This window comes from Caenorhabditis remanei, chromosome X (assembly GCF_010183535.1).
Source record: "Caenorhabditis remanei strain PX506 chromosome X, whole genome shotgun sequence".
In the NCBI taxonomy this organism is placed as follows: Eukaryota; Metazoa; Nematoda; class Chromadorea; order Rhabditida; family Rhabditidae; genus Caenorhabditis; species Caenorhabditis remanei.
In genome coordinates, this window is record NC_071333.1 from 1,222,926 (window position 1) to 1,240,429 (window position 17,504).

At 39.5% G+C, this 17,504-nt stretch overlaps 2 protein-coding genes across 2 annotated transcripts; both read right to left on the reverse strand.

Moving 5' to 3' along the window:
- Window positions 1-8,087: 8,087 nt before the first annotated feature.
- GCK72_022304 (uncharacterized protein) lies at window positions 8,088-10,205 on the reverse strand (the record flags this gene model as incomplete). Its single annotated transcript, XM_003106899.2, has 7 exons — window positions 8,088-8,280; window positions 8,332-8,798; window positions 8,847-9,023; window positions 9,070-9,423; window positions 9,471-9,765; window positions 9,809-9,933; window positions 10,050-10,205. 7 exons carry the CDS (start codon window positions 10,203-10,205, stop codon window positions 8,088-8,090), a joined length of 1,767 nt encoding a protein of 588 aa, XP_003106947.2.
- A 5,789-nt stretch (window positions 10,206-15,994) lies between these two features.
- On the reverse strand, window positions 15,995-17,225 carry GCK72_022305 (uncharacterized protein; the record flags this gene model as incomplete). Its single annotated transcript, XM_053734747.1, has 3 exons — window positions 15,995-16,039; window positions 16,089-16,388; window positions 16,443-17,225. The coding sequence occupies 3 exons, from the start codon at window positions 17,223-17,225 to the stop codon at window positions 15,995-15,997; spliced, it is 1,128 nt and encodes a 375-aa protein (XP_053578313.1).
- Between the last annotated feature and the right edge of the window lie 279 nt (window positions 17,226-17,504).

Here is a 17,504-nt window from a genome sequence, read left to right on the forward strand (position 1 = left end):
CCGACGTCCTTGTCCTGGTCGGCAGTCTCCTGTGGACTGTCTGCCTGTCCCTTTTCTTCTAGCTCGCGATTAATTTCTTTTTCCATCTCGTCAGCCCAATTAAGTTTTTCGTAGCTTTCCGGTGAGAGGAATCTGAAAATAAACAATATTGTAGTTCAATGAGTATTTTAAGTGAATTGATAAAAATAGGTAAAATAACTTACTGATTTGAGTCAGCATTGGTATTTCGGCTTTCTTCTTCGACTTCAACTTCCTCTTGGACTCTGACAGCTTCCTCCAAATGTTGCTCTGGCTCCTGATTTCTAGCAACGGGAACAGCGTTCTCCTCGTGGGAGAATAATGCTCGGGCTCTCTGAAATTAAGTAGTAAATAAATATCTCATTTGGTCCCAACTCACTTGACGGCTTTCCTCGATGAACTCGTCTGTCAAATCATCAAAATTGAAACGACCGTCACGACCAATTCTCATAGGTGGTGCTGGGTGGGTGTAGTCGTCCTAAAAAATTAATTTCAGTGGAGGTGTTGAAGGGTCATTTACTCACGTCCGGGGGGTAGTCAGCAACTGGATAGCGGTGTTCATCTCGATCCTGACAAAATTGATTTCCAGCATAGTCGCTTTGGTCATTTTGATAGAAATGGTCATAACTGCAACTTGAACCTTCCTAAAAATTGAGTACTGATTACTCTGATAAGATATTAGAAACATACTTGATGAGGATTGGTGTAGTTATCATTGTTAAAGAAGTCGTCGTTTCTCCAAGGTCTATTATTATGATACCTTCCATTATAATACTGACTGCTAGACCCTTCCTGAAAAGAAGCATGTTTTGTTATTTGAGGACGGAAAAATCCTACTTGATGATAGTTATCCCAGTCTGGCTCGTTCTGAGTACGGCGACTGTCCCATCTGCCGTTATTGTTTCCCCAATTTTCGGTTTCAGGACGGTAACCATTTCTTCCATACCCCTCTGATCCATATTCATTGCGGTGACGTTGATCGTTGTACTGGGTGCGCCCGAAGCTTCCCTGAATGAATAATTTTTGGTTATTTAGAGTACATCAATATCATACGCCATCACGATTGTTCCAGTTAGACTCATACTGGTTACGGTATTCATCTGGATGACTTCTCAATCTATTTTCGTCGTCCCTTTGGTATCCATTCTGTCGGTCCCGGATGTTTTCATTTCGATAACTCCATCCATCATGTGTATCACCGAATCCGTTTTCCCGTGAACTGTATGGTGTCCGATCATCATTTCTTCTGTTTCCATCATTTTCATGTCCCGAATTTCTCTGTAAGTAGCTTGTTAAATACTTAAACTAAACATTGTTATACCGAGGAATCAAATTCGTAGTCTCCAGAATCATTATCATATCCTCCATCTTGTTGGAATTCATTGCATCTGTTTCCATTATCACGCGGATACTCGGAATGCGAGTTTGCCGGAATTAGTCCCTGAAATTTAGTTGTATGTTTTTCTGACTTCTACTCAACAAAACTCACCATTTGAATTTTCTGATTGTGGTTAAAAATGTCGTACTCCGATTTTTCCTCTTCTCTTTTTGACTGGATCACTTTCCAGTAACAGACACAATCTGTTCCGGGAACAGGCAATCCTATTTCTAGGTGTTGCACGGTAACGTAAATCCTGAAAATGTGATTTTTCCGATCCTGGAATCTGTTTTCTACTGACCAGTCTGTGTTTGGAATTTGGTATTCATCCCCTACGTGAACCCATTGCAACCATCCATTCCTGCAAAACAAGTGGCCATCTTGGCGAATCGAGTTGCTTGGGATATGCAAATATCCCTCAAGCTAAAAAAATGTATTTTGTTTCAAAAATAAGTTCTATTATATTTACTCACCGCCACAATTTCTCTCAAATTGAAGGCGTTACTCCACTCCCGGTTTCGAATCACTCTTTTCACCTGAGTGAGTGTGGTTTCATTAGGATGGCTGAAAAAAAGAAATTTCTAGCAACACACAACTTGTAATTCTTACAGTCTTGGTGTTTCCACCCAATCAAATCCTTTGAATCTAGTGTCGTTTGGGAGATGGAGAACTCCAAGAGCCATGTTTCCATTGAATTGGTGCCAAACACGACCCAACTCTCTGTACTTGATGATGTAGCCGCAAGGCATATTGTCCGAATGGTGTTTGTCCGAATCTGGAAAACAAGCAAGCTCAGGCGTTTCAAGTTTTAGTAAAGAGAATATATATAAAACCGAAAGAGCAAAAATATTAGAAGACTGTTCAGAGGGAATCAATGAGCGTTAAATAATGATAAGGTAAGGAAAGAAGTAGAGAAGTAAATAACATTTCGAACTTTCGAAATGAAATTGTGAAATCAGAATATTTCCGATAGGAAAAAAATAAGGAGAAAAGAAGAAAAAAAGTAAAATCATCCGGATTCAGAAATCATCTTGTCAGGTTTCGTTGTAGAATCCTTGAGAAATCCGCAATCAATTTTTTCGTCGTGGTCTTCTAAAACAGTTATGATTATGGCTTTATAAGCATTAAAGTATGAATTAGCCGCCACTTTATCACTCCGTTGTCTCTCACAATCTGTACAAATAATGTTACGCAACTAATCACTGTTTTGTGTCAGTAAGGCGAAGTTACGAGTTGTAAAGTATATGGAAGACAACGAAGTGATAAGGCTAGTGTCATTTCAGTCATTTTATCCCATGTACAGACTCACTGTCAGTTTTCCTAGGATTCATATTTGTGACATCCTGCTTCTCTTGGTTGTTGTTCTTATGTCTAGGTTCTTCTTGAGTAGTTGCAACACTAGAACGAATAGAGAATTCTGTCACTTTTGTACTTTCAAACCATTTCCACAAGTCTGAAAACAATGAGTTTTGTGTTTTTATGACGGTCTACTTATCTTAATGCCGATTTCTTCATTTTTGATCATCTATGTTCGTCAGGCACCATTCATTATCAGTCTCCTAACAAACGAACCAATCATAGCCGAGCTGAAAATCTTTTATTAGTAAACTGACACCTCGAAAACATAGATTTTACAACTCATCTTTCATTCATTATCCGCCAAAATCGGTAGGAATTCTCAGATCCTCAAGAACTTAGCTACTCTCTTTTGTGACTCCATGGCTGCTTCTGAAAACTATAAAATAAGAACCAAACAAGAATTGGTTTGCTTTCAGTTTTGGGTTTAGTGTCCACTCAAAACGTTGGAATTTGCGCAATCAGGAATTTCAAGCTGCCATATAGTCAATAAATGAAAAATATCTGGAAATATGGATTAGCTGACAATGAGATGTTGAGAAAAAGGAAATAAGAAAATATTAGTTGGTTTTTGACAAACCAGTAGTGTTAGAAAGAACAGATTGTGCATATTTTTGAAGCATTTCATTAATTGTATCGACGGAATGATAGGATTGAAAGAAATAGGCATATAGTGCCGTTTGTGGGAATAAATGCAATAGTTTTGGAAATTTGTTTTTAAAAAAGAAGATTAGACAAAAAAAATACAATCGAGAAATTTAGTGGTTAAAGAGCCTTGCTACTGAAGAACATTTTTCTAATTGTACTGTTGTAGAATGATAGTAATAATACTAAGATTGAAAGAAATAGGCATATTGCGTTGTTCGTGGAGTAATTACAATAATTTTGGAAATTTAGTTTTGAAAGGGAAATGGTGTGCATACTAGAAGATTAGACTGTTGTGGGAAGAATATAATCAATAAATATAGTAATTAAAGATATTCGCTACAAAATAAAAAACGATAGCAAAAAGAGAGATTAAAAAAATAGCTTGCCATCCAGACATCATGGCTTCAGCTTGCCAGTTCTTGTGTTGGCTAGACTCTTCCTGGCAGCTTGGAATCTCCTGGGTGCTGGTTCCTTCGAACTGTTTTTTCACTTGTTTTCTGAAAAAACTATGCAAATTATGTTGAGTTATGGTAGAAAGAAAGTGGAACACAAGATTTCAAACTCACTGGTTTATTCCACCAATGTTTTCTTTGTGTTGGTGTTGGTTAACCACTTGACCCTCTGAAACATCATCTGGTCCTGGAACTCCGCTGTTCTCCACCTGGGACAATAATGGAGGCGCTCTCTGAAATGATGAGAAAGAAACTTTAAGCTAGATAATGATCCAACTCACGCGACGGCTCTCCTGAATGTTCCCTGGGGTAATGCCATCAAAATTGAACGGAGCCCCACGACGAGTTTCACGATTATTTCTTGCCTGGTTGGAGTGAAATTGATTGCTGGATCCTTCCCGAAAGAAAAAAAGATGTGATGGCTCAAACTTTTAATCAGAAACATACGTTACGGAGATTTTGCAAGTGGTGTCCGTTTCTTTGGCAGTCATAGTCCCCTCGACGTTGATAGGAGGCTCTTTCATGTGGAATTCCATATTCAACTCCAATGTTTTGAAATCTACCACCATAATAGTTCTCCGCTCCTCCCTAAAAAACTAAAATTGTAGTAGGCCATCTATTTCATCAGAAAACTCACTCCATGGTTGTTGCCCCTGTGACCATTATCATGATGTGGTAGGGAATAATGGAATCCATTTCCGTCATATTGCCGACGGTCGTTGTAGGATCCCATGTGGATTCCATTTCCTCCATTCCATCCATCGCTATCGAATTGACGACGGACGTTGTAGCAGTCCTAAATAATATATTTTATCAGTAACTCAAAACATTAATCTGAAATATACTCCGCGAGAATTGTCCCAATTTCCGTCTCGGCGATTGTTGAAATATTGCAGTGTAGGATTGTGAAGTACACTTCCTCCATTGAATTCATTGCTGTCGGATTGACGGCGGTCGTCATATTGGGTTGGGGCACCGTGAAATCCGCGTCCATCGTTTATTCTCCGCTGATTGTCATCATTTCGACGATATTCGTAATTGTTGTCACTGTGGATGTTGTTCTCCTGAATTAAATGTTTTCTGTTGGTTAGTCAGAGAATTTCTCAGAAACATACTGCACGACGGTTGGCTGTGGGTTCGGTGCTCCGGATAGCAGCAACTTGCCACCAACATCCGTCGGTCGACATTGGGACGCCGATGCGATCCTTGAGGAGTTGGATCGTCACCAATAAGCTGAAAAAGCAAGACGGGGTTTTTTTTTCGTATAACATGAATCTCACCTCTCGACGCCTGGTCCGCATCTTTCTTCTCTGATGGCGATGTACCCAAGATCGTCATCCAAACAATATCTTGTGTCTGAGTCTTCCAATGTCAAGACATGTCCCTGGATTGGGAGAACACCTTGCAGCTGAAATTCGGATTCGATATTCTTTTGGAACATATAAAAAAATCTTGAAACTTACGAAATACCCGCTTCGTCTTCCTTTGTCGACTCTCCAAGCAATGTTTCGTTTGACGCGAGTCACCATTCGAACTTTTTTTTCCTGACGTACCCTGAAAATTTAGAAGTGTATAGTTAAAAAAGCAAACTGCATTGGCAAAATGCAATATCCCTCTTCTTACACATTTGGAAACACGATCCAATCGTTTTGGCGCAACCATGTTCCGTCGTTGGTGCGATCTACTTCTAGATCCATGAAACCATTTGTTGAGGTCCAAACCAAACGACATTCAATATTAATAATGATTCCGACGGTCATCTGAAATGATGAGTTAATATTTTGAGTTATGAAAAGAGACGGAGAGAAAGAAGAGTATGAAACGGATATGAGGAATTTCTATCGAGAAAAAATAATTACTGTTGCTAATAAGTCGTTGGTGAGCACCGGGAACAAAACATGTAGAAAAGTGTCCGAGAAGAATCTCGAATTGAGAAAAAATGAAGAAAAAGTTGAGACTCCTCCATCCTGAAGTTATTTCCTCAGTTTCCGAATTGAAACTTGCTTCGTTTTGAAAATTTTCGAAAGCGTGTTCCTGTAGAGAAATGCTTCAAATTTGTGATCTACCGAAATTCTACGGTTGTTATGTGCTCTATCAGACTCAAAATTAAATTTACTATCTCATGGGCTTGATGTTACTCCATAATTTCGTAATTTTTACAGATGGACTAATCGTTTCATTGGCTGGAGTGGATGATTGAAACCACGAGCAACGAGATGTAAAAAATCAAAGGAAGATTGAACAAATAGATGTACGTTGTAGGTTATCAGAAACTTCGCCATGTCAATGATTCCCACTCGTAAACTATTAAAAAACCTTCCCCTCGTTATCTCAACTCGTAAACTTATAAATCATCAAAAGCTTTCTGCCTTTTTAGGATAGCACAGCTTTAATGAAATTTGAAATGTTTTGGTTCTTATCGTCTCGCCGATAGTTGAATCCGAACGATGTCGGACAAGTGTATTTCCTTCGAATTATAATTTCCAGTTGTATTCATCAGTCTTGACTGAATTCCTCTATTTTAATGATGTTGCCACTAGAGAATTGTGAAGGAAAGGGTGATTAGTATACAAATTTTTGATTCAAGTGTTTAGTGAGCGCGCAGTAAAGTTTTAACCCACGATAACTTTCAAACAGTTTTGGCCCCCTAATCCCCGGATTTTTCGGAATTCTACTTCAAACATAGGAAAATGGTTTCCCATACTTTTCTTTTAGTTCGTATTTCAGAGAAAAAGAGGAGGATGGCGATAAAAATCTTTCTGGGAAATCTCAGCTAAAAAACAATAATCAATGGGAGCAGAAAACGATTTTATTGGAGTTTTATGGCGTGTGACTTTGAAATTTTGATTGCGAATTTTCAATCTGATCCCCTTTTTTTGTGAAATCGCTCGGGCGCATTCCATTTTTCAATCCAACCTAATACAACAAGATCCTCAGACTTCATAACTGCCAAACGACATCACATGTGTTTTTTATAAGAACCCTATCGAACCAGATCCCGTTACCGATACCCGGTTTATGAGTTAACGCCAGATGAGTGGAGCAGCATTAAGCAGATGACTTTCTAGACAAGAATGGAATGGGTTTACTAATGGGACAATTAATTGCTGCCAGATTCTTAGAAAATTCAATCAATTTTTTATGCGAAAATCAGAGAACCCTTCTTTTCACAACAGTCAGAGAAAAAAATTCGGGGATGTTATTTTGTCAAAAAAAAAAGATGGAATGTTATTTTGTCTCCACGAAAAAACACGGTCTAAAATTCATAGCTAACGCCGAATTTCTTTTGGTTATTGTCAAGGCGAACCTGGGGCGCTATGGTGGCAAGAACCGGCTTCGCCGGACCACCTATTGTCCAGGAGTTCATAGATGTAAAGAAATATAAAGTTGACAGTCGGAACACTTTTCTTGAGTCCACCTGCAAATCCCCCATTGAGTCCACCCGCATATCCCACTGGTTTGTGTGTGCAAGACGGTGGTGTGTCGCAATGCTATATTAGCAACTGCCAGCCCTAACTAATGGGAAGGGAAATCCTTTCGGAACGTCCTTCCCAACTTGCTCTTATCCCAGGGTCCCTCTAAGGTCAAGGCTGTCGGATACAAAAATCACTAGCGTCTGGCCGAGTTACCCGCCTTTTGACTCACAGCCTTCCCAATCCATCCTCGACTTTGCAGTCTCAAGAAAGAAGTTACTGTAGCTAGTAGTACGGGTTTGACGGCGATTTTACCCGATACCAGAAGGTATTCGTTGATTAGTTGGTCTAAAATTACCCATATTGCGTCGTGCTAGATAGTTTTGCTTGTGTTCTACTCGACCAGTAAGTCCTTGTGATGGAGTAGGTATGGTTTGGTATTTCCCTCCATTCACTGACTTTCTATAGCTCTTTCAAGTTTGTCGGTTTGGGTCTTGGAGGTTGTAGGTTTTTTTTGCACAGCCCTATCTTTCAGTAGTGTAGGAATTGACAATATTTCTATATGAAACTATCTTGTCATATCGAATTCCAAATTTTATGTCGTTTCTAATTATATGTATTTTGTAGGCGACAACTTTTTATCAAAATTGTGCTATTGAGATTTAAAAAATATTCAAAAATGAAGTGGAGTAGATAGAAGTGGAGCGGAGTAGATCAGCCAATTAGTGGGAAAATGTCGAGGCAATCCCGCGGCATCTGGAATGACAAATGTTAAAAACATCAATTAGTGGTGACTCGTATCAAAACTTACTCCCACTGTCTTCACTCGTGAGAATCGCCTACTAGATCCGAACTTGCATGGAAGAATGCAGTAATCTTATCGCCAATGACGATGTCTTCTGAGGCATATACAGCCATACGTGGAATAATTGGGGTTTTATGGATCAGACGGCTGAGAGTCTCGATGAAGACTGCATTTGGATTAGCAGAGTGATGAATAAAACGCATGGCGTTACTGTAAGAAAGACATTCATTATTACTCGAACTGTTTCAAATTTTTACATACCCAATTTGACGGGAAACTATTGCCATATTGGGGTTGAACACAGAGAAGGTCTTGTAGAAAGGGCCGTTTTTCATTTTCAACTGCAAGGTACGATCCAATGGACTGGAATTGTTGGGCTTCGATCGTTTAGCCACTGGAGAGCCAGTCGGATCTCCTTCTTGCTGCGGAGTGAGGAAGAGTTCTCCTACGAGTTCGCCGATTAACTCTCCTGCATGGATATTCTCCCCAGCAACCAGTTCGAAACCTTTCGCTTCGTCTTCACACATAATGACGAGCATTTTTTGACCTCCATTTTGCAGTTGGCGTCTCGGGCAGTTACGGGAGCATCCGCATTCGGAGTCGCACTCAACAACCACATACTCATCACCCAATTTATGCTTGTCCAGGTTCTGGAGACGACCCATTTTATCCGGAATACAAAGTTTGGTTTTCTTTCCGAAGGAATTGTGACGGATCATTGATGCGTACTGAAAACAATTGTTTCATTTTTATCGTAAAGAAATATTTTAACTTACAACAAGGTTACATTTGCACCATTCTGGATTTTCACAAGGCGTTGCTCTTGGTTGAGTACTTGGTTGAGTACTCGGTCCATTTCTGAGAGCTTTGTTCTGCGTAGTTTTGTCGAGACGGCGAGTTTCTTGAATGCACTTTGACAATACTGTCTCCTGCATGACGTGTTGAGTCACAAACTGAAAACATGGTTTTCCCTTGGAAAATCGTTTTTAAAAAACTCACGGTATAGCTTGGAAGGGGTGTTGCTGGTCCCGAGAAGCACATATAGTGAATATTTCCTTGTCCGCATTCTTGCTGGATTTTTGAGTGGAAATATGTGAGATCTTGAAGAACCCAGTAACGATTGGAGATCTCTTCTTCAAAAGCTGGAGTCATGAATTGCTCCAACTCGATTAGAGCTTTCTTCTCCTTGTCGGAGACCTTACTCTTGAGAACATCTACAAATTCGTTCCTGGCTACCGTAATTCCGTAAAGCGTTTTACATTTCTGCGTGAGATAATCGGCGTCGACGTCGAACATGTGGACAGACTTCCACCCTTGATATAAAACGGCGAATCTGTTTTTTTCTGACGCTCCCTATAATAAAGATACGAATTGAAAGATATAATTGATTTGAACCGTACCTTGAAAATCGCTTGGACTTCCCACAGCTCCTTAACCTCCGGATTCTTTTTCATTCCCCCATATTTATCAAATACAATTTTTCCGTACAGTTTTTTGGAGGGAACACCCGGGATATTGTGAAACTCCACAGGAACATCGACACCTTCTATTTGTGCCACTTTGGCTGCATGACAGCCTGGAGGAAGCTTTGCCACCAGCTCATTCACGATTTTGAAGTTTTCCATCGAGTACCGCACATCTTCGAATGGGACACCAATTACAGTGAAGACTCGTCCAAAAAACTTGTTGTCCGTCCTGAAACATTTGGAGTTCGTGAAATGTAATGGAAAAAAGGAACACTCTCATTTCGTTTGAAGACGCCCGATTGTCGATTTCCACGTCCCTCTCGAAATTCGACTTGATGTCGTGAATATATGGGCACGGATAATCACGATGTTCTTTTGGGATTCTTGATGGTTCGTCCTGAGCCGGAAGCAAGGGTTGACACACTTTTTCACTTTCAACAGCCGCCAATGGGAGGCAGCGACGACAAGATGGAGGGACACCACTAGTACTGAAAAACAAAATTTTAATTAAACCGAATTATTTTCTAGTGATTCTTTCCTTGGGACGTCCTTGTCCTGTTGATCAAGAGATCCAACCTGGTTGTTGTCGAGAATGACGCCGTCGACGTCAACAACGTTGGATTGTCCAGAATTGTTGAGTCCTTCGCCTTTTTCGTTGATTTTCTCCATCTCTTTGTTCTTTTGAGCAATTGATTTGATTTTATGACTGCAAAATATACATTTTAGTTTTAGTGCCTCTTTTTCCTCGGAAAAAGTGAGAGATAAGAAGAAATAACGATTAATACACGCGTTAACGGTAGAAAAGGGAAAGAGAAAAAGGAAGACCTTACTATTCGGAAAATGGTAAAGCAAGATTTTCAATGTGAAATGAACAGAAACCTTATTCCGATTGAAAAAATAGATAAAGCAGGGGAAATAAAATTCTAATCGAACGTTGATTTTCATGAAGGTAAATTTTTGACTAATAATCTGACGGAAAAAAGTAGAAGACAAAAATATGAGAAATTGCAATAAATTATCTGCAAAACTTAGAGAAAAAAAAACAATACCTAGAAAACATTATAAATTTCTACAGTAATACCTTTTGAGTAAGCTACTTTTTGTTAAGAGTCGAAATTCTATTTGTTTTGATAATCAAAAACAAAGAGCAGATGTTGTTGTAGAAAAATCAATTATTATTGTTAAAGAGATATTCGACGATTTTCAAAGCGTAAGATAGGTTGTAGTTAAATGAAGAGCGATGCCACCAGAGTATTTTTTCTTGACTTCAACTGTCTATAAGCCCTCTGTTCTGCTTGAACATTTCCTCACTAAATTTTGTTTGATATCTTGTAACATATCAAATTTTGTCAAAGAGGTCTTGCATGTAGTTGTTTCGATCGTCGTTGACTTCTTGACATGATCCGTTTGATCCACTGAACTTGAAATTTGCCTCGGTTTTTTTCCCAGAATATTGATTTGAGCATGTTCCTCCGCCGTCAAACCGTACCCTTTCGCGCAAAAAAAAATCATAGATAAAACGAAAAAACAATAATGAATAAGAATTAAATTTTGAAGCACTTCTCCTGAATAAGGAGAGAGGAGAGTCGCAAGCATTTCTTGTGAAAACATTATTTTGAGAAAATGAGTTCAATTAACAATCGTTAGTTGGAATAATAGCGAATAATAGTGAATAATAGACAACGTTCAGAACATTAAAATCAATATAAGATATCTGAGCTACCGTATCCACTTCATTATCACTAAATTTCAAAGTACAAATAAGAATGGAGTACGAGAGAACCATATTTTTAAGATAAAATACTGGACCTAACATTGAAGTAAATACTGTAACTTAGACAAGATGATAGATGTTCAATATACAAATGATGTCAAGATAATAGAAAGAAATACAGAATTAACACATCAAGGAAGATGAGAGCAAAATAAGGAATAAGTAATATCTTTAAATTCATGTTAGAACTGTTTTAGTTTTTAACCAAAGTTCTCACTGTTACAGTTTGAAAATATGTATTCTTTTTGAGGTACCTATTTTTCACTAGGTGTCATAGAAACTATTTTGATGAAATGGGCCATTTACGGTTTTGAACTTAGGCAGAGATCATCAAAAAGTCAAATTAGAAAAAGCGTTCTGTTACTTCTGCTCGCGGAAATAGAAAATGTTGACATTAAAAGAAATATGAATTATCTCATTGCCCCGCTATTTATTAGGATGGAATAATTTTCAAAGATAATGTATAAGTTCATTCTTATTGTACGAGGTTTACTTTCACCTTTTTCTGCTCAAAACTCCGGCTGACTTTCACTTAACAAAACAATTTTTCAAAAATAGACATTGTTCTACGTCCAAACTGAAGCAAAAAATGAGACATACTTGAGAAAGAGGAAAAAGGTAGAAAATTATATGAGAAGTAAAACGGGAAAGTTACAGTTAGATAAAAACAAAAAGAAAATTGTGGAAATCATAGAGATGAATGAATAAAGAAAATAATAGTAGAGGTCATGAAAAATGATGAGAATCGGGAAACACATAAATCAGGAAATTAGTTAGAAATTGTGAGATACTGATAAAAAGAAGAAAAGAAGTTAGTTTTTGAGAGGAAATAGAAACAATTCTTGGAAAAATTAATATCTAAAAATTTGAAAATTTTGTCTTATAAAGAGAGTAGGACCTAAAAAATGAAAAGATATTATAGGAAAGGGGAAAAATAACATCGTTAGATATAACATATTGATCAGATAAGAGATTAGCATAAGAGAACGTAAAAATACGAGCAAACCACGAGAAATAGAAGATAAATTAACAATATTGATAAAAATATACAGAATTCAGTGTTCATGCCACCCCCATTCATTTCTCACTTATCTAAGCTTAGTTCAAACTTGCCTTCACACCCCTAAACTATTCATACCACAAATTACTTGAGGAACGAAAGCTACCGTAAAAACTGTATTATAGGCGCAGGCGTGCTCCACTGTTATTCAAAAAACGTTATTTAGGATGCGTCTCTATTGGAGAGGCGCCTTTAATAAAGGGGCGCTTCTATTTCAGTTTTCACAGTAGTTCATCAACATTCAGGCCAAAACCTATTCCTAGTCCTTATCTCTTCAACTATCCCCAAACTAAAAAAAACTAACTAGCACCATGTTGTAAGCCATATAATCCACTTGTTGATTTTGAGCGACTATGAGCACCAATCAGGATCATCGTGAAAGTTGTGAAGCAGGTAAGAAGTGTAGATGTACGCCTGTAAAATTTATGAGATATAAATTTGTAGTCTTGTAAAAAAAAGAAACAAAATGAGTTTTGATTTCATCGCCCAACCACAAACGCCCGCCCGCTTTCAGCAATCAATTTGGTGCTTACAAAACCAATTGAATCACATAGATTTTTAGAGTCTCCACCTGGACCTATTCCCGGAAAATACCTAAACTCTAGATATCCGTCTCATTGAAAATCCGTCTATCCCTTATTATCTCTTTTTCTCAAATTTCTAGATACAAAGTCAGTTAACTCCTGATAACCTCCTCTCCGCTCTATTAGAATTTCAAACCTCTAGTAGGAAAAACAAACTGACCATCAACGTTTTGAGAACCACCGCGTCTGAAGCGCAGGAGACATAGGCAGGCAGAAGAAGATGTGTTTCTGAAAAGTTATTGCTCATAGGATGTGGTTTTGAAAAAAAGAGTGAGTCAAAGCAAAAATTGCGAATGCTCGATCCCATTACCCGCACATCAGGAAAGACCCCGGACACCCCGGTTTTTGTGAATGGGGTAGAAAATACATTTAAAAAACGAAAGAATCGCTGAGAGACGGAGAGAAAAATAGGAGCAAATGTGAACTCGGGAAAAATCAAAGCTGTTCAGGTAGCTCCTGTAGAAATTTGAAATTTTTCTGAAAAAATTCATTAGGAACACGCGATTTGAAGCGTACGAGACAATTTTGACTACTTTTATTGAAATTTTCCAAAAACTTTCAAAAAAAATTCAAAAAATAGTGAGCATTTTCTGAATCTGGGCCGGCCCGATTTAGAAAAGTGATACGGTCAAAACTACTGATTTTCGTAAAACTCGAAAACGCTTACTTGTCAAAACAGTTAGTTCATTTTCTGCATCTTCTCCCTCCCCCACTGTCTTGTTCCTCTACACCTACTCTCTACCAGAAACTACATAGGATGGGTATGACAGGCAGCATAATCTTGTTTTGTTGCGCAACACATCTGTTGCTATTTAGTTGACCTCTCTCTCTACAGTAACAGATATGTGCACATCTTCTGGTTGACGACTGCGAAAACAACTGGGCGATTATCTATTACCCAAAAAAAAAGAAAGGTGTCATGTTTCATAGGGATGGACCCCAGATTAGACCAGAAAAGTGAAACAATATACAGTTTTGCATAAAATCTGCTTTGGAAAACGGGTAGATGCGGAGAAAAAGCAATAAGAGAAATGAATTGAAAACATCCAAATATAAGTTAAGATACTCAACCTGGACATATTCCTGGAAAATATCTAAAATCTAGTGATTCCCTATGTGGAGGCGGGCCTTTAATGCGGTCGGAGACAGACCCGCTCCGGATAAAATCTTCCCTAACTGGATAAAATGTGAGAATAACGGCTATAAGTGTGAGGATGAGCAATGTGACAACAGAACACAAGTTTTAAGACAATGATCCATTTATTTACGAAAGATTTGGATAAATTTAAGAGAGATAATTTTATATTTAGGAGAAGCGTCCTGCTGGATGTGCCGCGGGTCGATTAGTAGACAAATGAGCGGTCACAACCGCGGATCGCTTGAATTGGCCTAAAGGGCCCAAAAGGGTGGAGATTTAGGAATTTCCTAGCGTCAGTACGCGCTAAAGTGGCTAGAAATAGTCCTGGAAAATTATAAGGATCTATTTCGCCGGAAGACTCTCTCACTCTCACGCATTCTACCCAAAAAGTAGGTGAACGGTCCTCTCTCGTTGTACGAGATTGGTATAAGATGCGCGGTCGACCGCTACGCGGACACGCGTCGCGGCCGCCGACAACGAAATAATGTTGATGCGGAGGAGAGTAGATGAGCGATAGAGCGTGTTTACTGACAAAAGGGAATTAAGAGCGGTAATTTGAATTATAATTATTTGAATATTCCTGATAACAGGAGATTAAAAAGAGATAAATAAAGTGAATTAGTGAACAGATTGGAACAATATTGAAATAAGAGATTAGTAAGGCGATGATGAGCCTAGTTTTGCGGGGAAAACCATGTGGGGCTCATCATTCAGCCTTTCAGTTGTCGACAATTTTGTCTTTAGGGAAATAGTTGACAACAGTGAAAAATGAAAAGGGTTTGTGTCTCGAAGCTTCTGGCAATTGTCGCTCCTTCGCCATTTGTTGCGAAGTCGTGACGATGACTTTATGCCATTTTTTGAAGCTTCTTGACGGTCTTGTCTTATAATCCTGCAGAAACGGTGTTTTCCGCGGATCTCGTTGTTTGAAAATCTTCCAGAAACTGTGGTTTCTGTCTGATTTTGATGTATTTTTTATGTAGATGACGTTGTTTTCTACATGGTTTTGTTTGAGACATTTGCCCAGGATCTGTCGATATGCCGTTGACATTATCGATTTTTTATTTGAGCGGTGTCTCTTTTGTTTTCGAGCATCAGCGTTATAGGTTCTCCTGCTTCTGATTATAATATTTGAGATTCTGGAGTTTCCGCAATGGATTCTCTCTTGTGAGTCTCTTTGATTTATTTTTGTCGCGAATCAAATCGCTTCGAAGATTGTTTGTTGCCGCGGATTTGCAGCAGTTCAGCTGATATTCGCTGAATTATTGATTTTTTATCGGTTATGAGTTATTCGGTCTGAAGGTGACTCTTAATAAGCTCTTTGATATATTTATTTTTGTTGAGGAGGTTTCGAAGGTGAACTCTCCTCTTAATTTGTGAGTGATGATGTATCATCTGCTCTTTTTTCCGCGGATTGCGGTTAGTTTGCACGTTATTGTGTCTTTGTGGACCATTTAGGAGGGTTTCCATCCCCTTTGAACCGTTTGATAGGGTTTATCATCCCCTTTTATCGTGAGAGTTCTTAGACTGCTCAGTTTGTTGTTTGTTGGCTGTTGTTTGTTGTGGCTAATTCTGTCTGACACGCCGCTCATCAGCATCCGTCCATCATCTCACATCACTCCACCGTTCCGAGCAATAGTTGCTGAAATCAGATATCACAGAGTTACTCGACTCGTGGAATATTGGCTGAAAGAAATATAGAGTGACAGAAGTTATTGATTTATCATTGGGCGGAGCCGGCAATGAGTAGCGGTATTCGGGTTACAAAAACAATGAACTCCTATCGGGGAGATAACAAGGGGTTTACAACAACAGGTTAACAAAAAAAAGATAACAATAGAGAACAAAAATGGGTTGATTGTTCGGTGAGTGACTGGGACAGCAGCAACCGCGGATCGATGTCTTCTAGTTGAAGAATCTGCTTTGCGCGGATGTTGATGGCTGGCTGGTCTATAAGTCAATCTTGTCATCTTATGAAAACAGGTTGTGTAACTGATACCTTGTTCTTTCTGGGCGGTTGTGGAGCATCCGCGGATCTTTCGTCCTTGAGAGCTTTATAGCTACAAAAGGCGACATTGTGATTCGCGGCTCTCGAGTCGATCACCTTGCCGACGCATCTTCTGCATTTGATGTTTTCACTCGGACATCCAGTATGCTTGCCACGTTGTGGATTTGGGTTTACTTCCAAACAGCGGATGCAGATGTTGAGCTGTTGGGCTCTTTGGATACGATCCGATCCCACGTATGACTTGCAGATGTCTGTCGGGTGGTTTTGTCTCTGGCAGAGAACGCATCCGCGCTGCAATGGTTTAGTTGAGTTCATGTATGTTTTTGAGTGTTTGTCGGAACTCACGTTGACCTTTTGAGCTGTCGAGACAGTGTCTCTTTCTTCCTTGTCCAGCGGATCGAGTTGCAAGATCTGTGGCTCCGCTTGGCGCAGCATGCTACCTTCGAGCTGTTCAACCGCGGTTTCTACTTTGTGGATGGCTCTGCGGGTCTCTTTGTTGTCATGAGCCAAGTCTTGAAAACCTTTGAGCCATTCCTTCTGTAGATCGGTCTTTTGGTCTTTGGTGGCCAGAGTGACGAGGCGTTGGAGTGCCGCGGTTGTCGAATTGTTGGCTCGAATGAGGTCATTGTTTGTGCGCAATATGGCCGCCAAGTTAGCTGAGATCTGATTTGAGTTCTTGATCCAATCCGGCGGGATGCTCTGTGGAGCACAGTTCGCCGCGATTGTCAGCTCCATGTTCTCAATGGATTGATGCATGCCGCGGATCTCTGGAAGAGTAGGCATGTAAAGTTTTTTGTTTATTGATTTACTGTTATTACCATCGATGAGCAATTCATCAACCGTGATCCGCGGTTCCAAGGTATAGTCTTCCGACTTAACGCTGTGAGCGTCATCGGGGTTTTCTGCCTCATCCGCGTCTTCGTCGTTCATCTTTCCTCTCTTTGGAGGGATTTCCGACGGTTGATTGCTCGTCGATCTGCTATGAGATCGTCTATTGGTCTGCGGCACGAGTGGTCCGCTTTGGTTGAAATCCACTGGAGGAGGAGTGTGTGGACCTCTTGTCTCCGCGGTCACCATCTCTTCGTTCTCTACCTCTAATTGAAGCACCTGTTCCTGGTGTGAAGCCATCTGTAATAATCTGATTACCAAATGGTTGTGGCTAGCACAGTTTCAGATATAAGAATGACCGAAATACACGTATATTGGCTTAATAAGAAGCGGTTATTTGTGACCATTTCATGATGATGGTAAGAACAGGTTATCGATAAGAGTGTTTAATTGAGAACAAATATATGGGGGGTTTAACAGTAGATTTATTGAGTTTTCCGCGGGATGCGTACTCGCTCTATTGCCCTCCGCGGGTCCCGTCTTCTTCCATGTTCGTCGACTTTGGTGTCTCCGGCAACT